Source organism: Mus caroli, chromosome 6 (assembly GCF_900094665.2).
Source record: "Mus caroli chromosome 6, CAROLI_EIJ_v1.1, whole genome shotgun sequence".
Classification (NCBI taxonomy): domain Eukaryota; kingdom Metazoa; phylum Chordata; class Mammalia; order Rodentia; family Muridae; genus Mus; species Mus caroli.
The window spans coordinates 44,981,255-45,008,969 of record NC_034575.1 but is presented as its reverse complement, the minus strand read 5'-3'; the positions used below and the strand labels follow the sequence as shown (position 1 = coordinate 45,008,969).

At 43.1% G+C, this 27,715-nt stretch overlaps 1 protein-coding gene and 1 pseudogene across 1 annotated transcript; one reads left to right on the top strand and one right to left on the bottom strand.

Annotated features, from left to right (window-relative positions):
• Window positions 1-6: 6 nt before the first annotated feature.
• Window positions 7-4,873, bottom strand: LOC110296336 (annotated as a pseudogene).
• A 1,420-nt stretch (window positions 4,874-6,293) lies between these two features.
• On the top strand, window positions 6,294-27,152 carry C6H7orf31 (chromosome 6 C7orf31 homolog). Its single transcript, XM_021165816.2, has 10 exons — window positions 6,294-6,658; window positions 7,156-7,311; window positions 11,398-11,574; window positions 13,969-14,040; window positions 15,928-15,957; window positions 18,581-18,762; window positions 19,075-19,163; window positions 22,763-22,937; window positions 23,218-23,309; window positions 26,281-27,152. The coding sequence occupies exons 2-10, from the start codon at window positions 7,178-7,180 to the stop codon at window positions 27,094-27,096; spliced, it is 1,767 nt and encodes a 588-aa protein (XP_021021475.1). The 5' UTR covers window positions 6,294-6,658; window positions 7,156-7,177; the 3' UTR covers window positions 27,097-27,152.
• The last annotated feature ends 563 nt before the right edge of the window (window positions 27,153-27,715 follow it).

The window sequence follows — 27,715 nt, the reverse complement described above, 5'->3', positions numbered from 1 at the left end:
ACAACATAGAAAGATGTACAAATCACAATACTTTACAGAAAGTTCAAAGCCACCCTCAGATGTTTCTAAGTATCCAATGACACATTGGGATCTTGATACTGGTCATCTTCAACCTCCTTTCCTCTGTGGTGGTTGTCTACACATTTAAACTACACATGACATCTTGAGAACTTAATTTTTCATCTGAGTCAAATAAGATCAAGACACAAAACTTAGTTTGCAGTCCAACACCATGTGTAAACCAACACAGCTCTTGAAGTCCACAAGATTTGCACCAGGTGGATCCCCACTGTGGAACTCATCTCTCGCTCGTCCCTGTGCTGCGGGCAGAGGCTTCCTGTTCCAGACCATACACAGATCTTACAGCGCATTATACTCCACACATTTCCATGGGTCTGTAGGAAAGGGCTTCTAGCAAATTGTCATTAACCTCTTGAGCCCCTGAATGTAATTCCGTTGCATTTCATCATTTAAAACATGTGCAACATGCTTGGAAAAGATCTTTTCCCTGCCCGTTCTGGCATGGATACCAACCATAGTGACACCAGTAGACCAGGGAGCATTTCCAATGGCCATCTGAGGTAAGCATCATTCGCCTTCACGTACTCTCGCTGCCACAGGAACTTAGTCATAGCTGTGACGGACCCTTTAAGATCAGCAGGAAGATTCCTTTTCTGGAGCTTTCTGAAAAGCGGTCTGAGGGAGGACTCGGTCTGCTGGTGGGTAGCACTCTTCAGTTTGCCCTGCATGCCTTGCTTCACATAGTCCTCTCTGGCATTCAGTTCTTTAGCCCAAACACCAAGCAGAAACTTCAGGAACTCAGTGATGATGCCCATGTCCTCAGGATCGTCACCTTTCCCTAAGGAGTCCCCCAGTGCCTCTATTTCTTCAATGGTCGTGTTTTCCTCAAGAACTTTCAGGACATTCTGAGTGTCCTCCACTCCAGCTTCCTGACCACCCACTATTTCATTCAAGTACTGCTGGTCAATCTTGTCCAAAGCTGCTTTCAGATCGTTCCTTAAGCCTTTGCTCTCGTCTGGTGTAAGAATCTCCTCTTTTCTTAAGCGTTGGAAAGCATCATAATCGCTTTCCCCAAACACTGTAATTGGTTCTCCTCTCTCTCTCAGTCTTCTGATGACCTCTTGCCTAGAAAGAGTCATAGGAAGTTTTTCCTCTGCAAGTTCGAGTTCCAGCACTGGATTTGATGGTGGTTTCTAGTCATCCTCTTTTGGCTGTGTCTTGTAGCCCCATCTTTCAAAATATGCTTCCTTCTCTGTTTTGGCAAGTTTACTCTGCTTGAAGTACGTTTTATTTTCCACCAGCAGGTTCCTGTCCTCCACCAGCTGCCGCTTCTGCAGAATCTCTGATCTCAGGACATCCATCTTGCTCCCAGGGTCTGAGATACACTTTGACTCTCCAGCTCCTCGGTGATAACCTGCTGGCAAGGAAATGCAAGCAGGTGAAGGACAGTGAAGCTGGCTTCTCCTGCTGGCCTAATATGAGTCTACAGCAGAGGGCGTGGCCAGGATTAAGGGTGTGTCCCACCCACTACGCCTGGATCTGGGACTTGTTTTGTCCCAAGATGACCTTGAACTCAGAGATCTCCCATCCTTAATCTCCTGATAGTAAAGGTGTGTACGACCTTGCTTGGGCCTAATCTCCATACCTAGATCCAGATCTGAAACTTGTGTCTTTCAGCTAAAGATCTGGATCAAAGGGGGCCCCTCCAATTCTGGACTGTGTAGGTCATCCCAGATAGATCCACGTTGACAACCAGAAATAGCCATTCCACTTCTGGATAAAGGGAGGAAGACCCCTGACCCTCTTTCAGTCAGTGTTCTTACTGAAAATCCTTAAGCCCTGCTCCACAGGAGATTTCTGTCATGCCTGGGCTTGCCTCAAAGAGTATTCCCCTCACACTCTCTTATACACACAGAGAGAGAGACAGAGAGAATGCTCACAAGCAAGCACTCATGAGCACATATCAATCCGAACTTATTAAGGCTTTAAAGCAGCAAAGACAGGTGATGGGACCTGTTAGTTACTTGGTTCAATGACAGCCAGGACTCTGCAGAGAGACCCTGTCTCAAACCAAAGCCACAAACCAGAAGTGCTAATAATGTCCCAAGTGGGAAGTGTGAAAAGACAGCACGAAATGTGCAGAATAATGAATCACCATAACTTCTTCAGGTCATGTTGACAAGGCCTAAGAGAATGTCAAAAAATCTAAAAGTGCAGATGGGAAATGCTCAAACCATCCCAGAACAGGCTGCCTGAGGCACTCAAGGTTTAGGCCTGAGCTGTGGTTCATCCTGTTCTGGGAGGGAGCTGAGGTCCCCGAGGGTGAAGGGACCACTGCCTGCAGGTTGGGGTTCTCTGGGCCTCTTTCCAGGCTTTGTGTTTATCAAGGTTTCTTGACAGGAACTTTCTTGGAGGAAGTTCTAGCACCTGGCTGGTGTCTCTGCAGAGCTCCAGGTCCTTTGTGGTGATGAAACCCTTGAGCTTATCCAACAGAGATGACACCTGTGCACTGGAGCCTGGGGAGCAGATGTCCCCAGGTGTGGCAGGGTAGTCCTCAGAGCCTGCTGTAGATCATCTAGGAGCTTCTGTCTGCTTCCCTGCTTGTGGGTGGCCTGCACAGGGGTTCTATGTCAAATGGTATCCAGAACTGTGATTGCATTGCTCTTTGAAGCCCTCTGTCACCATCTAGAAAGGGCTCAGCACCTCCAACTGGGCATTAAGTATGGCAGCCAGCTCCTTATGTTTCTGCCAAGCAGCAGCTAGTGTAAAGCTTTGGTGGCTGCCCCTGTATCCTCTCCTTCTCCAGATACATGGCCACCAAGTCCTTCTTAGCCTTCTCCTACAGCAGAGCCCCCCTCACAGACAGTGGGGACAGCAGTATCAGCAGCAGCATCTGAGTCCATGTCCATGGTCTCCTGCAGATTCTGTCTCTTCTTGGGAACCCTTCTCTTTCTGAAGGGTTGTAAAGGACATGTGGACTCTGCTTTCTTTGACATTCCTGTCTAACTGGGAACTCTTCCTGAACATGCTTTTGGTGGTGGCGGATGAGAGGTCTAGGGTGGGTAGACTTAGCATCATGGATTGCATGTCACTGGTCCTCATCATTGTGGATTGTTGTTCGTATGTTCTGCTCCCTCGAGAGTGCCTGTAGTCAGGTGTGGTCAGGTGAAATCTTAATTGATCAGATATGTCTAGAACCTGTGATTGGGCAGTGGAAGGAAAGGCAGAGCTGAAAGTTTTAGAGAGGGTAAAGAGAGGGAGTAGAGAGGGGGGACGGAGGACAAAAGATGGAGGAAGAGGAAGATGGAGCTGAATCGCTTAGTTCTAGCGGCCATAAGTAACCAGTTTAGCGTGGACTTTTTTTTAACTACATGCTATATCAGATACATTCTTCTGCTCTTAGGCATTCTTCCCTCCCATGGCTTCCCTCCTGCTACAGAGGTCTTTTTGGTTTTCTCATATTTCACGTACCTGGACTCAACTACTCAGCCGCCTTGTGCTCTCCTCCTCTTTCTTGGGGGTATCCAGAGCTTCGGGCTTCCCGTTGCCCCACTCTGAGAAGTCAGCCATTTTCCGTGCTTCTTCCCTGAAGTGAGCTTCTTTGGGCCCTGTCTGTTAGGAGGCAGGGAATACCATAGAGCTCTGAGCTGGGTCAGTAAGGATGAACGCCAAGCTTTGTTGGTCTGAGCTGGGCAAAGGGCAGTGTGAGCCGGCATGACTTCAGTAAATCCCTCAGACACTCCCAGTGTTCATGTTTTTTACCCAAACCCATTTCTGAAGCTTCTAGGACGCAGAAGGTGTATAATGTGGATTTCAGTACAGGTTACAATGGCAATGCTTGTCAGAAACTGATCCTCTTTTTATGAACTTAAAATCTTGGAAGCTTCAGAGAATTGACTTAAATCCACCTCTCATGGGTCAAAAGCACTCTAGGTAAGTGCTTCTGTCAATCAAATGGCCCGTTTCCCCACCTGCCTGTGCTGTTTATTCCTGAGGGTGAGCCTTTTCCTGGTCCTTGGACTTCCCTCCCTCAACTCCTGGAACCATGGGCCTAAAAGCTTCAAATGTACACTGACGAAATATCTTCTGCCCCTAATAATATGTGTGTTTCAGCATCCTGCCAGGTCCAGGTGTTCGCTCAAGATCTGCATTCTGGACAGCTTCAAAGCAGCTAGCCCCAGGTGCTCCAGCCTCACAGACTGCTCTGACTAGGCCTATACTCTCCAGTCCCAGATGGTCCCACAGAGCCTGGACAGCAAGTGAAATAGCTAGCTCTCAGGACATGGCCAGCATCCCAGCTTTCTTGGGTCCCCAGACAGCAGGAAACAGTTTAAAGAGAACAGTGCCCTCACTTCCAGCCTCGCGTCACTCCTTCCTGTTGCCTCACCTTTAATATTAAAAGAAGGAACGTTGTGAATCGGGTGCTCTGCCAGCGTGCTGCTCAGCAACTCGGCAGCAGCACGTTTCCAGGATCAATACAAGTTACGCACTTCCTCTATGCAACAGGCACATCCGTTAAAAGTCCCTGGCCACCCAGATCTAGCTCTGTCTGTGTCTGCCCTGTCTGTTTTGTTCTGTTGCCTGGTCTCTTGTCTCTCTCATGTCCTCACTCTGAGAAGGCATTTTGCTCTTCCTCCCCAGTAAGCCCCTCGGGCACTCATCTGTTCTGCAGCATGAATCCTTAGCACACCTTGGCCCCACACTTAATGGGTATTCCTGAAACTTAATGCTAATAGTGTTGGTGTTATGCCCAGATTGTAAAAACCCCAAAGAGGCCACCAGGAATCACAACCTGCTGTAATCGCATGAGGGTCTTTATTCAAGCTCGAGCTCGGGCCACCAACCTTCCTGATGGAGGAGAGTGAACCCCCAGGTCTAAGCGAACTGGGGTTATAAAGAAAAAAAAAAAAACCACAAGCAGGGTCTCCAAGCCTTGGCATTACATGAGAGGGTAAAGGAATGCTGTCCTTCACACCTGATAACATTTATTCAGACAGGGGGGCAGAGCCATGCAGCTGGAGAGGGACCTTTGTGACCTGGGAAAAGTAACTTGTGCTATCAGAAGCTGGTGTGTTTCTACAAACTGGTCACAGCTGTCTGGGAACGCTTAATTGTCTCTTTTCCATAGTCCCAGAGTGGGCTTTTATCATTTCAAGGATATTAGCCTCTGCTTCCTTCAAGAGCAGGACCCTTCTGCACAGGAGAAATGTTGGTTGTTAATCAAAAGGGGGTGTGCATTTCCGTGATGTGGAGGCTAGAGTATGCTGCTTTTCATCTGTTCTCAAGGCTGGAATTTGCTCCCCCCACCCCAGGGAGGTTGTCAGGGGGGAGGGAGTGCTAACTGCTCTGGCTCCTCGAAGAGTCAGGAGAGTGTAAGATCTGATGTGCAGGTTTCCCCTGTCTCTTAATTGGAAATAATAAATTCAAAAGACCTTTGTAAAACAAGCAGTTTTTAAGATTCAATTCAGCAGAAAGCAACATAAGCACCAAGAAAAGCCAAACACTGCTGCTGTACTGATTCGAAGCAAGATGATGGCTTTTCCCGATACCAAGAAAGTCCATCTCCCTTCCTGTAGACCAGGACTTGCACCCTTCCCAAATTCTTCATCCTGTTGGTTTATGGCAAGAGTTTTATCCATAATTTAGGGCTTGAGAGTGTCCCCTTCTCTGATAAAGTGCTCAGCAGGCTACCAGTAGCTCTCCAACTCTTCTGAGCTGTGAGAAGCTGGGTGAGCCACCAGCTAGTAGAAAAGATACCTCGTTGCCTCGGGCTTTTCTGTAACCCTTACGAACTTAAGAGCACATCACACTGCAAACTGTAACAATCTGGTTTTTTACACAAAGATCTTCTCTCTCTCCTTCCCAGGACCAGAGCTTTTGTTTCCCTCACACCTTGAGAAAGCATGCTCACCCACCCAACTTAGGGCAACTGTAGATCAGATAGATAGTCTAGGAACGAAAGGACTGCCAAGCCGGCACCACCAGAGGGCGCCTGGGGTCAGCCTATGGCGTAAGGCAGAGGGGCGGGGACGGGGCCTGGGGCTGGGTTGGTGCCCTCAGGAGGTGGGGCGAGGGAGGGAGGAGGTGGGACTTGGGTAGAAGGGCGGAAGCAGGCCTGAAGGAAAAAGGCCCCAGGGACGGCGGAGAGAGGCGAGTGGGCGGGGCCTGAGAAGGGGGCGGTGCGCAGGGGCGGGGCCGAGTCTGTAGTTGGTCGCCTCCGGCATCTGCAGGAGTTTAAAGGCGCTAGGACTCCGGGGCCAGGGATGGGGTTGAAGCGGGAAACGCGGGTGACACCTTTCCCCTAGCCACAAAGCCCTCTTTCCTCACTTCCGGCTTTTTTTCCAATTCTGGTGGTCTAGGATGCTCTGAAGGGCTCCCCACCGCACGTCGGCCAGCGCCCCACCCTCAGGATGTGTTACCTATTGCGCGGTCACCACCGCCGTCACAGGCAGCCTCAACCCCGCCCCGGCCTACCCGCAGCCCTCTGGCCTTCTTCCCCCGCACCTGCCCGCACGCTCCCGGGGCCCGCAGGTGCGGAAGACCACGAAATTCCACGCCCCGCGGAGAGGAGACCCACCAGTTCCCGAGACAAGAAGGGGAGACACGGTCGGGCAGCGCTCCGGGACAGATGTGTCAGGTGCGTGCGACCCCTGGCTGCACGGCGCCTAGGGACCCGAGTCCTCCGAAGGGACGGGCTTCTCTCCAGCGCTCTGGGGAACCCAATGTCCCCCATGAGGCCAGAGGTGCGCACCACCCAGTTTAACTGCCTGAGAAACAGAATCCGCAGAGCCTTTAGAGGAAGGGCTCCTGACCTGTTAATGAGGAGTCTCCCTGCTTAGAAAGGCCCCCACGGTAGAAGTCACCTGATTGTTCTTGAATATTGTTAAATTTGAGGTGAGACATGAATTGTAGTAGGGGACTCAGTGCTTGTTTCACAACGTGCGCAGGTTTGCTTCAGTTTATTCCCACAGGTTTGACAGCATCCACAGACCCTCACAGCCAGTAAGAAAATAAGCCTCTGGTTTTTGTGCATCGATGAGCTGAATTTTGCCAGCAGAAACTGTTTCCTATCCGGTCTAACCAAGGCAGTTTACAAGTCCAAATTTTCATTTTTATCTATTTATTTATCTCCAGACTAACATTTTAGGCAAGAAGCATGGAGGTAATTCACGGCAGGCCCCACTGCTGCAGGAACCTTGAAGGAGCTGACATTCTGTCAAACACCTTTTACTCTAATGGACTGCACACCCCATATGAAACAACTATTCGGCCAACTGCTTCACAAGACAGGTAAAACAAAAGTTAGAAAAACGCAGGAGAAAGATGTCGTTGCATTCATGAATTTTTCTATAACACATACACGTGAGCACTCCCATATATCACATGAAGGAGAAGGCAAAACATGAGTAAACTACATGGTTAATCTGTTAAAACTGGAAAAGGGCTGTAGGCTATAACAAGGGAGACATATTCTTCCACTGCATTCTACAAGTGTGTGTGTGTGTGTTGCTAGGGACTGAGTCCAGACCATGCCTGCAAGGCAAACACTACCACCAACCTACATTTCCAGCCCTGTTCTAGAAGCCTAGGATGGTCCTTCCTTCACTTGGAGAGTGTTTTAATAGAGTTCTACAGTATTCACTAACAGCCTGCCCACCAACACCTTCTGCCAAGAAAGAATCCCAGAATTGGTGGCAAACATGATGCTGTGTTTTGTTGTAGACCTTTCGCTCCTCGTGACAGCCATGAATACAGTAGAACTGTTACCCTCTTTCACCTGTGATATATGTAGGGTACAGACACATATTTCGCCAAACTCTGTCTCAGCTACACCCCCCCCCCAACCCTTTGATTTACTTGATTTTTAGAGGAAAAATAAGTCTCTGTTTTCTAAGTACTTTGTGTAGTTGTGTTCTTCTAATTTCACACGGCCAAATCCCTAATAATTCATGTAGAAGAGGTTAGGTAGATAGATGTCTCAGCTGGCACAGTGCTGACCACACAAGCCTGAAAATGTGAGTTTGATCCCTAGTAAAATAGGAAGCATAAAAAGGAACATAAAAAGCAAGTGAAGGTGGCATGAACGTGTCACCCCAGCGCTGGGGAGGCAGAGACAGGAGGAGCCCTGGAATCACTGGGGCTCAATAACTAGCTAGTCTAGTAAAATCTGTAAACCCCAAGTTCAGTGAGAGACCCACTCTCAAAAAGTGAGGAGCGGTCAAGGAAGATGTTTAATGTCAACTTGTGGCTTCACAATAGAATGAGTAGAAACACACACACAAACTTGTTTCTTTATTCTCACACACACAAACTTGTTTCTTTATTCTTAGGGAAATGGACAGAAAGCCACCTCATCTCAGTTTAAACACTTCCAAAGTAGGCCTGGAAAGATACTTCATCTGTTAAGAGCACTTGCTGTTCTTCCTAAGGACGCAAGTTTGGTTCTCAAGATGTGAGTCTGGCTCCCATATCCTACATTAGGCAGCTTGTAACCACCAGTAATTCCAGTTCCTGAAGATACAGTGCCCTCTCCTGGCCTCCTAGGGCAACTGCACACACGTGTACCATACATATAGTCATGCATATACACACACTCATAAAACAAAAACCTTCCACACAGGCAATCCATTCTACTTTTGGAATGATCGATGATCATTTTGAAAATGATTGATGATCATTTTCTTTGTGGTGTTTCTAAAAAGACTTTTTCTTTCTTGTAACTTCTACCTGTTTTCTCTGGTTTTTCAGTCTGAAACCTGTGAAATGATAAGTAATTATTCCCATGCCTAGAGCTCTTCAAGGGTCTCCCTCAGGGTCTGAGCACCAACACTGGTTCTCCAAGACACTGCTCTTAACATTTAGGCTCTTGCTGTCCTGGTCAGGTTTCATGGATCCATTTCAATTTATAAACCTGCTCTTTGCAAAAGAAATTTTTTTTTCAGGGCTAGAGAGATGTCTTGGCTTTCAGAGCATTTGCTGTTCTTACAGAGGGCCCAAGTCCAGGTGCTAGCTCACACTCTAGCTATATGGAATCTGATGCCCTCTTCCCAAATCTCTTAGCACCAGGCACACATGTGGTGCACATGCATGCAGGCAAAATACTTATTAATAATAAATATATAAACAGATGTTTGACATGTTCAGTGCTTTTGAAAACATTTGAGACAGTTAAGTGCCCATGTGATCAGTTATCCAGAGTGTGAGAGGCCATTTAAAGCAGAACAACCATTCCTGGCTTCTCACAAGCAAGCCTTGCTTTCCCCTTTATTTCATGTGAGCACTTTCCTGCTATAGTCTCCAGCACAACACCAGGACGACCATGTGCTCCTACAACCCATCTTCTTAATGCCTTCATAAGGAGCCACCAGGCAGCCTCGAGAAGATCCTTTCCCTCGGCGTTCTGGATGCTCTGGGAAGTTTCATCAAGACAACAGCAGCCTCTCCACACTGTCATACCCGAGGCTTGCTTCCAAACAAGTTCTGGGTCAATGACTCTCAAGGGAAACCACGGGGCACTCACCAAAGCAAAACAAAACAACAGAAAGCAGGAGCCCCTGTGCGCCAGGGAATCACTCCTCCTAGTGATAGTGAGAAATCAATGTCCTGGTGTACGCTAGCTTTCAGAAGCTTAGTTTCTAAGCACAGACACAGGCATGCCCTTATAAAATGGGACACATTTTTAGTTAATTTGGCAATGTTAATGTAGTATACAATTATACCAGCCTACTTTGTTTTTTATGCAGTGGACAAAGCAGTCAGAGTACATTAAATCATCTAGGGATAATCCTAGCAGCTTATCCCTGTAATTTGAGCACTTGGGAAGCTAAGACAGTACCACTGAATAAGAACTGTTGTCATGAGTTCAAGGCCAGCGTGGGCTTCCAAGTAAGACCCTATCTCAAAAAAAAAAAGAAAGAAAGAAAGAAAGAAAGAAAGAAAGAAAGAAAGAAAGAAAGAAAGAAGAAAGAAAGAAAGAGAGAGAAAGAGAGAAAGAGAGAGAGGGAAAAGGAAAAAAAGAAAAATCACTTGAGAAGCTTTGTGAAAACATGTATTACCAGGCTTCACCTATATGTATTCTGGAACACAGAAGAAAGGCAGAACCAGAGGAAGACTGGGTTAGCAGAGCACAGTGTAAACAGTAAGAGAGTCAGAAATAGGGCTCTGGCTTACCCAGTAGCCACGGAACACTGCAACCTTTACACCTTACTTCAATTACTTCATTCACTTGCGTGTTTTAGAACAATTACAGCAGCCACTATTTTCTATCATCTCATTTGTAATCCTTTGAGAATGTTAAGTTAATAAGCAACGCGTCGCTTTGTTTTGTTTCTATTGAAAGTTTTCTATTGAAAGTTTAGAGAGTAGGAACAGTTTGGTGGCAGAGCTCTTGCCCCATGCATGAGGAAATCTAGATTCGATTTCCAACATACACACACACACCAAGTATCTACAATAAAAGGAAATAGACTGGGCATGGTGGTTCACTCCTATTAATCCCAGCATTCGGTAGACTGAGGCAGCTGAATTGCCATGAGTTCCCTGCCAGCCAGGACACAGAAAGATTGCAGGGGTGGGTGATATGGGTCACTGCTGGTTTAGTCATTACCTCTTATTTTAATGTTTTTTTTTTTTCTGTAACTTTCCAGTGTCACCGCGTGTCAGTACCATGATTGATTAACGTTTCCTTCTGGCTTGCCTTCTGGGACAATGTAATTTATTGGGGTCAGATATTGAGAAATTAACTCATTTATGATTCAAATGTAACTTTACAAACTTAAAAATTAAAGCTTAGCTTGTCATTAATCACAAGTGTTTAATATTTTCCCTTGTCATGACCCCTAAACCATGTGTGTTGATCATAGTCAGAGCTGGGGAGAGGGGAAAGGTCTGACAAGCTACTTGCCAGGACCCCAGAGCAACTGTCACCAAACTCTCCTAAACTGGTTAGTGTAGAGCTTAGGACATGTTCTCTGTAATGAGCCAGGGCTTTACAGTTTCATCATAGATGCTCAGATCTGTAGCCATGCATAAATGAAATGCAGCATTCCAGTAAAATACTATTTTCAGAACAGTTAGTAGGTCCGTGGGCCATAGCTTAGTAATTGTTTATCTCAAAATTTCATTCAGTTCTATCTTAGCAGTTATGTGCGTGGGTCTGTGTGTGGGTGTGGATGCTCTAAGCCATGTACTGTACCATCTCAGAGGTAGCTGGCAGCTCAGGCATCTCCAAGCTCCACTCCATATCTCTGACTGCTCCCCTACACTCTCATCGTACGGCCCACGGGGCTCAGGAAGCCTTCACGAGGCCTAAAATCCTAAAGAAGCGAACAGGATTCTCAGTGCAGTCAAGCAGCGTCAGTCTGTCGTGTCTCGCAGGTATCAGGAGCTGAGGGAGGCTCTGCCACAGTGCAGGCTTCGGTGGGGTGCCGATAGAGAATATGGTGGCGTGCTTCCAGTTTCCCTTCCCGAAGAACACAGGCCAAAATGTGAACCTCCCCGTCTCATGAGCAAAGGACACCAGCATTACGGATTTGGCGGGGAGATCTGGCCAAAGTAAGTGACCATTTCTCATTCTTACTGTTGGTTCTCTGTCAGTGTGTCTGATTCTAGACGCCTTTTATTGCTTATAGAAAGATACGAACAGGAAAACGGGCTCTGTGCTTCCCGTCGTGAAGTCAGCAGAAGTCTGTGGGATTCGCTTTATGCAGCTGTCATGTGAGACATTGAAGCACTGTGATTAGAAACTCTGATTAACTCCCCCTCACTTAGCAAAAGCAAACGAGGGCTGAGAGGTAGCTCAGCTCTTATGAGCACTGGCTGCTCTTCCAAAGAACCCGGGTTCGGTTCCCGGCACCCACGTGGCAGCTCACTCTAGTTCTGGGAGAGCTAACACTCCCTTCCGAACTACACAGTTACTATATGCATGTGTTACAAAGATGCACATGTAAACACATACAGCCACACACATCAGATAAAAATTTAAGTTAAATGAGATAAAAAAAAATAGAAGGAGGAGATTGGGTTAAAAATGGTTTAGCTTGAGCAAAAGCTAACCCAATCTGTACAGACATGTTTTCCAGCTTGCTCACCAGTCTTTACAACAGTATTTGAGTCTGCAGGACACTGTTTGCTGGTTGATTCCTATGTGTCTGGGGTGAGGGACAAGGAGGTCAGAGGACAACATTGAAAGTTGGTTCTCTGCTTCTGCTATGTGAGTTCTGGGAACTGGTCAGGCTTGGCAGCGGGCACTTTTACCCACTGAACTCACTGCCCGCTCCTATTTTTAAGTAATAGATGGTAAAGTCATTCATTCATCAAGGGTGTTCAAAATACAAAACTAAAGGCCCCTAGGGCTGGTGATGTGGGTGTATAATCTGACTAAGAGGCTAAGGCAGGAGGATCAGAAATTAAAGGCCTGGACAACTTCGTAAGAAAGACCTTGTCTAAAAGTGGAACATGAAAGGAAAAAAAAAAAAAAAAGATTCCAGATATAGCTCAATGGTCAGTGGTAAAGAACTTGTCTAGCATGCACAGGGCCCTAGATTTTAAAAAAAAAAAAAAAAGCAAGCAGCAAATTAAATTAGATGCCACATTATTTGCTAAAGGTTATTATATTTATCCAGAATGGACTCCATAAAACTACGGCACAGAGCCACCTTTCCTGCCTTATCTAACACTCTCAGTTGCCTGGTTTACTAACAGTCTAGGTAAAGCATGTGAAAGACATAAATTACAAAAGATAAGCCACCGATAGAAAATGAAATGTAATACAAGGCCATGTGCAGCCAGTGATCTTCTCTAAGCATCAACAAATCAAAAGCAAGATCCCACAGAGACCGAACAGGAAGATTCAGACACATCAGACCTTCAAGGCTCCACTCTCAGAGAAACCCTGAGCTGTGCTGGTAAGTCTGGAAGCTGGAAGCTGTCGCTCTTCCCGGGAGCCTTTGAGACATTGCAGATCTATAGAGCAGGGATTTGACCCCAGATTTGTTTGATGCTAAACTCCCAAGTGCTACCACCTGTTCCATTTATTGATTCACTTATTGTCTACTCCATAACTTGAATATAGCAAGCACTGGCTTAGCACCTGGGTTACAGTTCTTTGAAGACGATAGCTAAGTAAAACTCTCAAGGGATTTTGACCAAAACTCACTCAGCCATAGTGTGCACGCTTCGGAAATTCTAAGTCGAGTCAGACATCTCCCAGTTCATCTATTCACTGAAAGAATAGAATCAACATAATGAAAATGTGTAGTCTTGTTTTCACTTTCATAAATGCTTATATTTATAAGTTTGGTCAAGTAACATCGTTGAGTTCTCCAATAGAAAAGTAGGTAGACTCTTCACTAAACTGCTGTCAAATGATAAAAACTATTAAATAGACCTGTAGTACTGTCTGAACTAAAGGATCTGGTGAACTATTTCTTGGTCCTCTTTAATGGTAATGATGGTGGTACTTGAAAGTTAATGTGACTACATGAAGAAAAACTTAAAACTGTGTAAAAAATAAAAACAAATTCAAAATTTATCACCAGGAAGAAACAAATAATAAAAAAGGAAAACCATATGCCATTAATAGGAGCCAACCAAGGAAAGAAACTTGCATGTGACTTATTCCAGACTCTAACTTAATGTCTACCAAGAAGGCATTTGGAGCCAAGCAATTCTTTATCCCACAGATTCTAAGATGCTTAGCTTCCCTGGCTCTTCACCTCTAAACAACAATCAGCAGTGACAAACGGGGCAAAGCCACCACCTCACACCCCTGTGCTGTCCCATCCTGTTTAGGGAAAACTTCTTACAGCCTTAAAGCACTACGTTTTGTATGCTCTATATAGAAGCTCTGTATAGTTATGGCTGTGTTCCCCTGTTCGTCCTTCGCTGTCTCATGGATGTGCCGTCCTTTTGTAGAACTCCATTGAGTTTACTGTGCTGTCTTTTCAGAAAGCTTCCCATTGAGCAGTATTACTATATGACACAGAACAAGAAGAGCGACGTGTATGGAAACGACTCTTTGTAAGTCCTGGGCAGGGGCTGCTTTATGTGAGGTCACAGAGGATTAAGAGGAAATTAATTATTTGAGAAATTCAAAAGCCCTTTTATAGAAATAAACCTCCCCTTCATATTAATGATCACTAACACCAGAAATCAGCACTAAGCAATGGAAAAAAACAAACCAAACAGGCTCTGTGTAGTCTTTAACTAGCCTGAGGAAACTAAAGACTAACGGACAGGAGGAGAGGAGGCCGTCACCTCAGGCCACGCCCCTGCCTTCCTCCTTCTCAGTCCAGTAAGAGCCTGTTAGATGTTTATAACAAGTCACTGGAAATGCCAAGGGTCCTCAACACAATTTGAATTTGAGTTTATGATGAGAGAGGCTGTTATGATCACCTAATTTAAATAAAATCCCTGTCTCTTTATAGATAGGGGATACTTGCTATCTCACCTACAATTCAAAGTGCTGTCTCCATCACATTAAATTGTTTTGAAATGGTTTCTTATGTATACTGAAAGACCACTACTTTATTTTCGACTAAAAATAAAATGCCATCTCCTTAATGGAGCCTAGTTCCACATTCAATGAACATACAGCAACAAAAGAGACCCTGAAGGAACACTTGCACCCTTCAGATTTGTCCTAAGAAGCGAATGCAATATAGGACTGAGCCACTAGAGGGAGCCAAACTTTGTGTTTGCTTTACTCAGAGATGGCAGAATTAATGGGCTGGTGTCAAGAAAATGGTGTCTCTGTACATCTGTTACTTTGGTTGTATCTTTTAAATTTTTTAATATTTAAAAAAACATTTCATCTAATGTTTTCATTTTGAAACAAGTCTATTTTAGTCATGAATTATAGCAAAATTTGTCACGTGAGAACAATTTTAGATGACAACTCATGTTTTAGTTACATAAAGTTATCAGTCTAGCAACACTAAATCCTTTGGATTCACATATCCGTCACTTCCTGTCCCCACTTTATGCCTCTGTAACATAGCTGAAAGACAGAAAAAGACTGCTTTTTTTAGTTCATACCCACAGAATACAAATCAAGATCAAAAGCATTATGGCTCAAGCGAATTGTGTTTATAATGCACTATGATAGTATAATACAGTTATGTGGCTTGCTGCTTTCTTGTGAATATATCCAGAATGGAGGATATCTAAAGCAATTAAGAGTGTATTCTATTTTTCTCATATATCTTATTGCAAAATAATAGCATTCTGGTTATTTTCTGCACCCGAAGTCTTTCAGAGTCTATAAGCATGGGCTGAAAGTGACAGTATCAGCGTGTAACTCTCTCTTCAGGGGCTTGCTTCTAGCACTATGGCATTCTCTCCTGGCCTGTGGCTACAGAGTAGTTAGCAAGTACATCAGAATGAACTGCTCAGAAAGCCCATTCCTCTGGGAACTTGGTTGGCTTTGTTCTCTACCCTCTGGTGATTATGCAATATTTACTGTCATGAACGAGCAGCCATGGGCAAAGGGACAGAGCATAAGCAGTATTTATATATCCTCCTGGCCAGTCCACACGGGTTGCTTTAGGACACACCGTTGCATCACACGTGATGGCAGGCTCTCAGGACTGTCTGGCTACTGCCTGCCTATGACTGTAGAGCTGAGAACAGGAACCTTAGCCCCTGAACCTTCCCTGCAAATAAAAACTGCAAAAGCTTTGGTGGTCAGGACTAAGTTGGAATCCATGGGAAAACCAACCAGTAGACAACCAAGAGATGAAAATAACAGTGCCTGTGTCTTATCATTGTGCAAGGCAATAAAAAATTGCCAACATGTCAACATGGTTTAAGCACAGAATATATCTTCATATTCTTAAGTTTTTAATAGGAACTCAAGTGTTTAAAAGCTCCAACTTAAATTATGACTTTTTCCTGTTTCTATTCAAGGCTACCCAAACCACCTAATTCAGCAGTAAGGTAAGTATATACTTTATATTTTCCTCCCCATTATAATAAAAGAATGAGAGCACGGCTTCTGACTTAGATAGGTCTGAATACAGAGGGAACTTTTCCTGACAGCTGCATTTGAACTGTTGGAGAACAGTCTGGAGAAGCCCAAGGCACTGGTGTTCTGATTTCTCTCCCCTTAGATCCAGTCAGTCTTTCTAAATACAAATGTACTTTAGCATAGTGTTGGGCTTATCTACATATTTGAAGTTTCTCTGCATACCCTACTCCCCCTCCTGTGAGCCTCTTAATGTCCATGCAGCATGCTTTTCATAGCAAATGAACCCCAGTGATGCACTGTAATTAATGAGCCCACACTTCAGATCTGATCACTTGTATACACTGTCCTTTTCTGTTCCTGGATTGCACCTCGAGCATGGGATTACGCTTAGGGCACGTCTCTTCAGGTGCCTCTTGCCTGGGACAGCTCCTTAGAGTTGACTTGTTTTGAGAATCTTAACAGTTTTGAGGTTTATAGAATATTTGTAGAAGGACCCCAAATGGAATTTGGCTGAATTTTTTTTAATGGTAAGATGGGTGCTGTGTTTTGGAGAGGAAGACCACAGGGGTGAAGTGCTATTTACACACTGTCCTGTTCCACTTGATTTAGTGCTGATGTGACCCTTGGGCAGTGGACTTGGGAATGCTCACAGGCTTCCTGGCTGCAGTTACTCTTTCTGTCCTTCCTTCCCCGTTGTGCTCTTGAGAGAGTTGATGTGTGCAGATGGCATCTGGAATTCTGCATTAACTTCCAAGAGCAGAGCATCTGCATAAACTGTTTGGTGCTGGGCTGTAGCTAAGATGGTAGAACACTTGCCTAGTATACACCGGGCCCTGGGTTTGATTCCTAGCATGTGCCTAGAGGCAACGGCGGGAGATTATGAGTTTAAGGTCATCCCCAGGTATATAATGAGTTTGGGGCCAACCTGGACTACATTAGTTTCTGTCCAAAAAATTCCTTTCTGGTATTCTGCATGGGAATTTTACATACTCTTGTAAAAAAAAATGGTGTTTTTTTTTTTAAATAATAACCTATTTCAAACTTGTGGGTGTTTGTCTTGGTTTAGGAACTCAGAAAGGGAAAGACCTTTGTGTCTTGCACTGGCTGTAAGCTGCTCCTTGAATCTGTTCCTGTATTCTGTTAATGTCTCCCACAGCGCGGTGGGCCGTGGGCAGTGTTACTTTTATCACATACTCCCTTCCTGACACATGAGATAGCTCTGGGCCATCTTGTTCATTTCCTGCCCACTCCCCGGCATCAGCCGGGACCTTGAGAAACAGAGCCCCTTTCATTAGAAACTGGCATAAGAAACTGTGTTTGAGCAGTAGGTGCTCCTGGCCACCAAGTTCTCTTACCCCTAATGGAAATCTTAACATTTTAAAACTGTGTTTCAGCTAAAGTGAAAAGCTAGCTACTCAAAAAGCTGTCAGAAGCCAGGTCAAGGGTGGGGAAGCCAGATATTAAACAACAACCTTTGATGGATTTTTGTTTGAGATTTTTAACTCTTCACAAAGTGTGAGAAAGGAAAAGCCCTTTGGTGGGGTTATATTTCTTGAGTCTGCGTACTAAGACGCACAGCACCTCAGTGTAGGCAGGGTTGGTCCCTTCTGAGAGCTGAGGGGAATCTCTAGCTGGCCCAGGGCCTGCTGGCATGCAGATGTATCCCCTCAGCTCTGACCCCACATGGCATTCTCAGTGCGCCCCTCCCTATGTCCAAATTTGACTTTCTTTTAATCAAACAGCCCTCAAATTAGGGGCCCACCCCACTTCAGTATGACCCCCCTCTTGCCCAACTACATGCACACTGACCCTATTTCCAAATTAGTTTACAATAGAACGCTTTGGGGTAGCATTTCAACACACAGATTTTTGAGAAGGAATACAATTCAACTGTAACATGGGTCTTGTTTTATTGGGTTCTACTTATAAACACCATTCTCTATTCTGTGGCGCTTGCCGTCTCAAATTTCCTCCTGTTCAAATAGCTCCCACACTTCCTCTTAGCCTGAGCCAGTTCTCTAAGAAATAGCAAACTTAGACCCCTCTGTCTTTTGAACATTTTTCTTCACTGTGCTATTTTGTTTTAATTTCAAAAGTGTGTGTGTGTGTGTGTGTGTGTGTGTGTGTTTGTGTGTGTGTGTGTTTTGTTGATTGCTCAAAGAAACAAGTGACCTGGGTTGGAATTCCTAAGACAATGGATTACTAAGCCAGATGCTCAAAATAGTTCTGTAAAAATAAAATACATACATCTCCTTAAAACATGAAGTGGAAGTTAAAAGCAACAAAAAGTTCTTCTATGCTTCCTACAAACTATAAAATTAATATATTGTCTGTTTTATCTTAGCCATTTAGGAAAACTACTCACTAATATAATTAAGTATGATTATTTTTCAAATTAAATTAGTTTTGATTTATCTAGAAAAAGTAAGATTTCATTGTTTTGGTAGTTTCTATAGAATGCTATCTCTGTGAGTATAGGAAAGGTGCTCTGGGCCATCTCCCCAGGATTAGATCAGCATGCACCACAGCAAACACTGGATGGGTTCTTTACTGTCCCCCTTTGTCTGTTTTTATTTATTCAATGAATCGTAGAGAAATCTGCTCACCTTATCCAATTGACCATCCCTACCATACACATATAAGCCGTGGCTCCGTGTTTCCGACCTTTACATCGCCTAAGGACCTTTACACCGGCATTAAAGCTCGTACCCAGCAGCCTTTTCCTCCTACGGTGCCAACCAAGGCCTGCGATACAACCGTTCTGAAGACAAGAGGTACAGTGTGACTTGAAATCAAAACTGTATGACTTCCTATCATTGGCATGAATTCAGTCATAAAACCAAAAACTACAAGGAGAGCAGCCGATGTAGTGGCCTAGCACCAGTAGGTTAGGCAAGATGCCCAGCTGACCTGCAGTCAGCTGAGGGCACGTGACTAGTTACCCCAGCCGCTGCAGACACTCATGGCTGCACTACATCTGTAGTAGAAACAGGATCTCTCTCCCCGGTCTTACTGCACCCATAGGTCTGGTTAACTAAAAGCCCACTCTGATATCTTAAGAATAACTGCTTTGTGTCCATTTTCAGGTAACCCTTACAGATATGAACTGCTCGATTTTCCCATGGATTCAAAGAAAAAAGCATTGACTTGGCCAGGTCAGGCTGTATATTATGATGTAAGTACCCTTTCAAAATGTGTGTTTAAGGGGAAATTAATTGTACCTGATACACTTATAAAATACACAAGATAGTGCTGGGGAGATGCTCAGCAAGGAAAGTGTTTGCTGTGCAAGCATGAAGCCCTGAGTTCTGATCTGCGGCACCTACATAAAAAGCTGGGATGCAGGGCAAACTTAGCCAGACTGTCCAGCTGAATCAGTAGTGAGAGACCCTGTTTAAGGATTATAATATGGATAATGATAGAGGAAGACACCCAGTGTTAACCTATGGCATGTACACACCCTTTAACATACACATGTCCACCCCACCCCCACCCACATACCTGTATGTACACAATACATGTATCAGACACATAAAAGATCACATAGTAGACTATTCATCTTATATCTAGACGAAAAGTGTGCCATTCTTAGCTTTCACATTTTCTTACTTTATTAATGATTTCACATACTTGTGATAGTTATGGGACATCTCAAGAGGCATAAGACAAACATGGTTTTGTGTGTGTGTGTGTGTGTGTGTGTGTGTGTGTGTGTCCTTCAAACTACACTGGGGAAGGGCTGGGGAAGGGCATCATTTCACATCCTTTGTGCTCTCTAACTGCACCCTTGTGATAAATCATATATTAAGTACTTTAAGTGATTCCACTAAGCAGAGAAGAACTGGAAGGTTTGTTTTTAGAGAGATTCATCAGCTATTTTCATGCCAGTCATTAGTAATGCATTTGTATCAGAGTTTAAGAGAAAACATAGTATGTTACATTTCTGCACACAAATCTTTTGAGATAGATGATTTCAATCTTACAGTAATTTTCTAAGATTCTATCACCAAGCCTGGTTTATAGATGGGGACACTGAGACTCAAAGTTTGTGACTAGGCAGTGATTACAGAATTCAGGTTTGTGGGGCTTGTCTCTGCTTTTTACCCTGTACCATAACTCCATATGGATAAAAATGAGGCATTTTCAAACATTAGAGAGTATATCTAGGCATTTGAAAATAACAATAGCTAGCATTTATTGGCCAATTAGTTTCTAAGGGGCAATGCCAGGTTCCTCCACATAGTAGCTCCTTACACTCAAGACTTTGTGAGCTAGGCGAGCAGATGATAATGCAAGGTGGGAAACATCTGAGCTTTACCTAGAAAACCACCGTGGCAGGCCACATGCGGACACTGCAGTGACACACGGCTGTCCATAATGTAAACAACTCCCATTTGTGATCTGAAGTATGTCTGAACCCTTTACACAACCATTTCAACTGGAACTCGCTTTTTATGCCCTTTAAAAATGAGTTACTTTTTAAAAAACTATTATTTTAAAAAGTTTTGCAAATAAAAACATCACAGGACCTCTGATTCTTTCAGAAAAAAATCTATCACATAAGTAACATAACTATGAGGTTGTCCTGGTGAGCACCCCATTACTTCATGTTCCCATGGCCTCTATCATGTGCTGTCTTCATGTCACTCCCCTTTGGGGTCCTCTTTGCCCAAGTGGTTATGAAGCCCAGTGAGGCAGTGAGGCAGGAAGGCCTCTGAGCCAGCCTTCTCCCCTCATCTGCTCTTTCCTCAGTAGACCCTCTTCCACAGCCTTCCTGCCTGTCTAAAAATTTCTCATTTTCCAGGGCTCAGCACCACAATTTGCTTCTATTGAAACATAGTTGGGATCCAGTCAGGAGTCCTTTGTTCTGGTTAATAACTGTCCTTTGTCAGCATCTCCTGTCTCAGTGATAGGGGAGACATATTGTTTCTTTTCAAGCTTTGATTAACTGTCTGTATGATTTCATTAAAGCTGGCCTACAAACATGAAAAGTTTGGGGGATGAGATAAAAGCTGGAAAATATGAAATAAGTCCATCGGGGATTTTCTCCGCTAACACCTGCTATACTCTATAGCCAAAAACCTTCCACACTGGTTGTATAGCTCATCAACTAATTACAACTCCTTCGAGAAAAGAACATACTGTATTTATATCTTCTACAGTGTCTTAGGGGGTGTGTTAAGTATTTGTTTGTTTATAGCAGGATTTCATGTAGCCCAGGCTGGTATTGTACTTGACCTGTAGCCAAGAATGACCTCAGACTTATGATCCCCCTGCCTCCCTCTCAAGTACTAGGATTCCAGGTGTGTGCTGCTGCACTGGTTTTATGCAGTGCTGGGGATGGAACCCATGCTAGGCAATCACACTACCAACTCAACTACATCCCAGTCTCTTCCATATTTGCTCTATACAAATATTTTCCACGGGTTTTATTCTTTTTCATGTTTCTAATATTTAATCTCTTTTGTGATCTGTTCTAATTAGTCATCATTTTTAACTTTTTGATCATTTTTCAAACCATTCCTAACCTTAATAAAAAATTTTGCACTCCACTAGGTGGGGGGTACATCCTGGTTCATCATCTTTTGTTTATTTTTGGCTTTGTGTGTATGAGTGCTTGCTTATGTGTGCAGTGTTCGTGTCTGGTGCCTATGGAAGTCAGAAAGTGCACTGTACCCTGGAACTGGAGTACAGATGGCTGTGAGCCCTGTGGGTGCTGAGAACCAAACCTGGTCCTCTGCAAGAGCCACGGCTAATTATAACCTAAGCATCACCCTTTACTTTCTGTGAACTCGGATAGTGCCCTCTCCTCTCCCATGTCCCTCCTCTTGCTACTTGACTGGGAGAGTTTATATAAACCAATGATTTTTTTTGTTTGTATGGTTGGTTGGTTGGTTTTTGGTTTGGTTTTGTTGTTGTTTTGGTTGGTTGGTTTGGTTTGGTTTTTTTTAAGACAAGGTTTCTCTGTGTAGTCCTGGCTGTCCTAAAACTTACTCTGTAAACCAGGTTAGCCTCAAACTCACTGAGATCTGCCTGCCTCTGTTTCCCAAGTGCCAGGATTAAAGGTGCTCGACCAGCAGTGGTGTGTATATATGCACATGGGGTCAGAGAACAATTTCCTGGTGTCATTCTCCCTTCTTCCAAGAATTTTGAGATGAAACTCAGGCTGTTAGACTTCCTGGCAAGCATTTCTACCTACTAAGCCATCTCCCTGCCCTGGGGCTATGTTCTGACAGAATCCTTTAAATGCCACCTTGTCCTTATCCTCTCTGACATATGTGTGAAGCTCATACTATGAGCTCATAAATAGAGTCACACTAAAATGCATCTAGCCAAGTTTACATGCACAACTCTTTAGAGAGTTAAAGATACCGCTGTATATTTAGAATGGCCATTATATTTGAATTTGAGTGACTTAAGGTTTCGTCAGCTGTGTCCAACATCATCAGTTTTCCTTTCAGGGAGAGAAGACAAAGAAGCAGCCATTTTTGGCTAAAAGCAGCCAGCAGTACACAGAACCCTCAGGATGTCTAAGGAAACTGTACTAGCAATAGAATATCCAGGGACAAACTCCAACCAAGGTTCTCAGAGACTTTTAGAAGAGATATTTACATCTTTGTGATAAAATATGGTTATAGTTACAGCTAACATGCCTGGCTTGAATATTGTAATTAATGAAGAAAATGACCTCAACTGGTGCTTGCTGGGACGGTGAAACAGTCCTTATTCAGGTATATACAATCAATAACAGCAATCTTTATGTTCATATTCTAGTTTCCTAAATGTGTTGAGAAAAACAAGCCAGTATTCTACCCCAAACCTCCTAAAACCTTTGCTCCTAACTCCTCTGTGAATCCATGGGATACGATGAGCTCTGCAAAGGACGCTAATATACAGAGAAATCTTGAGAGGTCTCACTGGCTCACTTCATATGCTCACGATTTTACAGGTATGAATTCATGCCAATACAGAAAATGAAAACAAAAAGGGACACTCAACAAATGCTATCTATGGCAAGCTTCCATTTTCTGATGTTCTCCCGTGTTACTCATTATAAATACGAATCCAAGTTAGTGGGAGAACTCAGTTTCTCTCTTAAGTGTGTAACTGGGAGGTAGGGCTGGCTTATGTTTTATTGGTTCTGATTTATATGATAAAGTGGGTAGGCTTTCCTATTTACAAAGTAGTTAATTATCATTTTTCATTTACTCGACAATGTTTCCATTAAGGTCTAGGTCCTATGAGCCCCCTTGAACTGGATGATTACCATGAAAAGGAGCTAGCAGAGCTAACTGGACAGATAGGATTTGACCCACAGCCTGTAAGTAATTGCAGTCAACTCTCAGTTATTTGGGAGAGATTATCCAGGCCTCATCTCCTCGCTCTTCCCAGGTTTTATGTCTTGTGTATTGGTGGCCACCTAAGCAAAAGGACAATCTAGTTGGTTTTCAAAGAGAACTGAACTTACTGGAACTGATTTGGATATTCTTGTCAGTATTTGGAAAAAGAAACTTCTTCATAGTATTATTCATTAGACATGTTTTCTATCATGGTACTGTTGATAAAATAATTCACAAAAGAGTAGCTTACAGAAAGTAAAACTTAACTAGTGACTTCATGATTTCTGAACGATTCTGGATCTCTACAGACTTATGTATCTTACCATTCCCATTACTTTTGAAGAAATGACTGACTTCTTCCTGATAGTCACAATAATTGAGGGTTGGCTGAATTACAATCAAAAGCCAATAAGTTTTTTGCCTATATCAATAGACAACTGATTATATAAATGGCTTGAAAGAAATTATCAAGTACTGTGATAAAATATACGATCTGTTAGACCAATTATATAAAGAATGTGAAGTGACCTATATTCATGTGTTGATTTACTGAATGCCTAAATTGTATTCTCTGTAAATATAAATTTTGAAAACATAATTTCCAAAGCTATAAATTGTGGAAATATATATAATATAAACATATAAAAATATGGATAATTTTTAGGTCAGAACAAACACTTTATTTTATATTAGTTTCAGCATTTGTTAAGGGGATTCCAAATCAAACACCTGGATTGGGTCCATAGCTCTACTTTATCAGCCACCCAAGGGCTTCTAATCGTTCTGACTCTGTACTTGCAATGGGCACTTCCTGTTGGATTAGTTACAGTTCTGACACTGATGTGGGCTCAACACGCATGACTAACTCCAGGAAAGCATGTGTTAGTGGTGACAAAAATCCCTGTGAAGCTTCTTAATGAAATGCAAGTCCTGGAGGCAGAGATGTTGTTCAGTTAGTTGGTAGTGTGCTGCCTCCGCATGCATGAAATCCTGGTTTGATTTCTCAGCACTGCGTAAAGCAGGCCTGGTGGAGCATATCTATGACTCCAGCGCTTGAAGACCAGAGGTAATTGGTCCAGGAGCTGAAGGGCATTCTCAGCTGCGCATCAAGTTCAAAGCTAGCCTGGGATATATCATAAGAAAAAAGAGTACTAAAAGCTGTTGCTCATGTGACAGATACTATTAAAGTCTGATAGCCTATTTTTAATGACAAATTAGTGAAACATATCAGGAAGCTGGGGTCTTTCTTTGCCACTTATTTACTAAAGCTTGACTAGCTAAAGGTTATAACAGTTAATGATCCAGTCTAGAAATACCTCCAGCTAGGACAGTCCAGAAGGATCATCCTCCATATTCCTTTAGTCTATGTTACTGTTGCTATTTTATCACCACTCTTTTTTTTTTTCAAACATGGGGTATCACGTAGCCTAGGCTAGCCTCAGATTTTCTATGTAGCAAAGGATGACCTTGAACTCCCAGTCCTAGTTCCTTAATGTGTGGGTTACAGGCTTCTGCCATTATGCGGTTTTATGAAGCACTACAAACTGAACCCAAGCTTCTAAGAAAGTAGTATCCCACCAAATGAACTCTATCCCTACCCGTCCCCCAAGACACACTCTCATTACCTTTCCCCTGACAGAGACATGCATACCCTTCTTTTTGATATTATACAAATTTTATATTTTATTTGATATTTTATTATATTACACTTCTTTTAGCATATTATAAAAATCTTCAATCATACAGAAATAATTTTCATTTAAGACCTGTCTACTCATCAGCTAGACTCTACCATCATTGCTTAACTCAGTCTTTTGTATGATCTATTCCCTCTAACCACCCATCAATAATTTTATTATTTTTACATATTTTAAAATATAGACCTTAGTATACTTTATCCTTTAAGATTTGATATGCATACCATTTACCTGAGTTAAAATTTTGGTTTTCTGTTCTTCATTCATTGTGAAATATGCATGCATTAACACTGTACAAATCTTAAATGTACATCTGTCAAAACAAAAGGATATAGCTTTCACTCAAGCCTCTGCCACAGAATAGAACACATGCCCCCTCTCCTTTCTTCTCCACATACATAGCTCCAGTAATAATATCCTAAATATGCTTCCTATTTTTGCAGCTTCCAAGCTTGACTGCATCCATACTTTTAAATCATCTCAAAAGCTCACACAGACAAGGCAGTGGGTATACCTCAGCAACAGCATGTGTCACAGACAGGGCAGTGGGTATACCTCAGAGGCAGAGCATGTATTCGACGTGTGCAAGGCCCTGTGCTCAGTCCCTAACACTAGTAACAGACACAGACTAAACACCTCAGACAGTGCTTCTCAAAGCATTTAGCATGGCACCAGCCTCAGCAGCACCCAAGACACTTGTTAAAATGTGTGTTCCTGCGTTGGGAGAAGGGCTCACAGTGCACGAGTTTGTTCTCTTACACCCTCCCGAAATGAGCTCCCAGACCCCACTGTAGACTTTACAAGGCTTGGTCTTAGAGCTAAAGTTAGGAACTGCATTTTCTGCCACCTCTGAGGTGACTGTGATTGCCGAGGCTCTAACCTTCCCTAGATGATTTAAATAGCTGCTCAGGAGATAGTCAATGCAATCTTGATTTCCTAAGTTTTTGTCCAGTGAGTCCTTTTGTATCTTTGAAATTTTGAGAGCTGAGAATTTCCACACAGAAAAGCTTCTCTATAGCCAAATAAAACATATATTTTTTTCCATTTTACCTAAAGCCAGTAAAAGAGAAAGATGTATTTATTTGTGCCCAAAATTCAATGTCTTCAAATAAATACCGAAGCATCTTAGTCTGTGCACCTCTCACTTCTGCTTACTGAGATAGTGAAAATGAGTATGAAATTGGCCAGTTTGTAATTATATCATTATATTACTATATTTATTAATTAATTTCCCCCTTTTATTCCACTGGTACAGCAAGAAAAATTCCATCCTGCCTTAAAAACTACTAGACCTTTGGATGGTCGAATTGCCCGACTTACTCAGAACCAACGACCTCTGGAGGCTACGGTGCAAATACCACCTCCCTGTCCAGACTGTACCCCTAGAGTTTTGTGTGCTTTTCATACATTCATACCCACTTCTGCAGAAATTATGGCAATGAATAATAACCTCCTGTCTGGAATAACCCATAAAAACCAGGATGTTGAAGAGAAGATTAAGGAAGAGCAAGGCTTGATGTCTACCTGTCCACTCCCAACTTGTTATGAATCTAAAGACTTGACTAGTCTCTATGACCTACAATCATTTCCAAAGATCACAGACACTAAAAAGACAGATGATTTGTACTGGAGACAGCTGGAGATGAAGCCCCTCCCCATATCCTGCTCTAAGTCAAACCATTACATTGACTATGAACCACTTAAGTCTGCCTACCGTGACCCATATGCTATGTGTCCAAACCCTGTTCGCCTCAGTAAGTCTAATATTCTTCAAAACAAAGCAGATATGGCTGACTTCACTTTTGACAACTTTTTAAGTAAACCAGAACTTTTGGGCATGAACATGGAAAGCAATGAAGAAACAAGACCTCTTTTAGATTGGATCCCTAGAGCTGGAGTGCCCAAGCATCATTCCAACCTGCGAAATCTTAGGAACACATTCTCAAAGTCCATGGCACAGAAGCGTCTGCATAACTCCATTCAAGAAGAACAAAAAGACCTCCGAGATAAACTGCAGTGTGGGATGAGACATCAATTTTTTGGCTACAATGGCCATCATTTCTATAATTGAGATTCCCTTGAGACCCAGTCTCTTGCAAGAAATAAAATGTCACAGAGTGATGTGCATTCGGCTGGATTCTGTTTCTGTATTAAGCCATAATGGCATTAATGAGGTTGTGTTTTCAAGAATTTAAGTTAGGATCTGGTCAGAGGGACCAAAATAATGTCCTGACTTCTCAAAACATTTAAGTTTGTCAACAAAATATCAGAGCCAGAAAAAAAAAATAGTGTTTAATCTCATCTTCAAATTATACTCTGAAGTTTTCCAAAATCATGAAAATCAATGTGTAGACAAAATTCACATCATCATTTTGTGAGAAATGAAAAAATTGAAAAAAATCAAATATTGAAGATTTGACAGACAGCTATAGAATGTATCATGTTTTAATAAAATTAGTATATCAACAATCTCTTTCTGTAAATGTTTTCACAAAATAATGGGCAAAAAAGGTAAAATTAATTTCTCTGAGTTCAAGGCTAGCCTGGTCTACGTAAGTGAGTTCTAGAAGGACCCCAATCTCAAAAAGAAACCCAGCAAAGCAGAGTGGGGTAGAATTCAAAGCCTCAGTTAACTGAGGGTGGACTGGCTCTCTAAGCTATCTACAGTCAATAAAAGTATGTCAACAGTC

Bases quoted from the DNA above. Each gene is read 5' to 3' on its own strand.
- C6H7orf31 (XM_021165816.2), top strand. From the start codon at position 7,178: ATGGAGGTAATTCACGGCAGGCCCCACTGCTGCAGGAACCTTGAAGGA. The intron at 14,041-15,927 runs GTAAGTCCTGGG...TTTCTATTCAAG, and splicing joins GTGTATGGAAACGACTCTTT to GCTACCCAAACCACCTAATT. The intron at 22,938-23,217 runs GTATGAATTCAT...GTTTCCATTAAG, and splicing joins ATATGCTCACGATTTTACAG to GTCTAGGTCCTATGAGCCCC.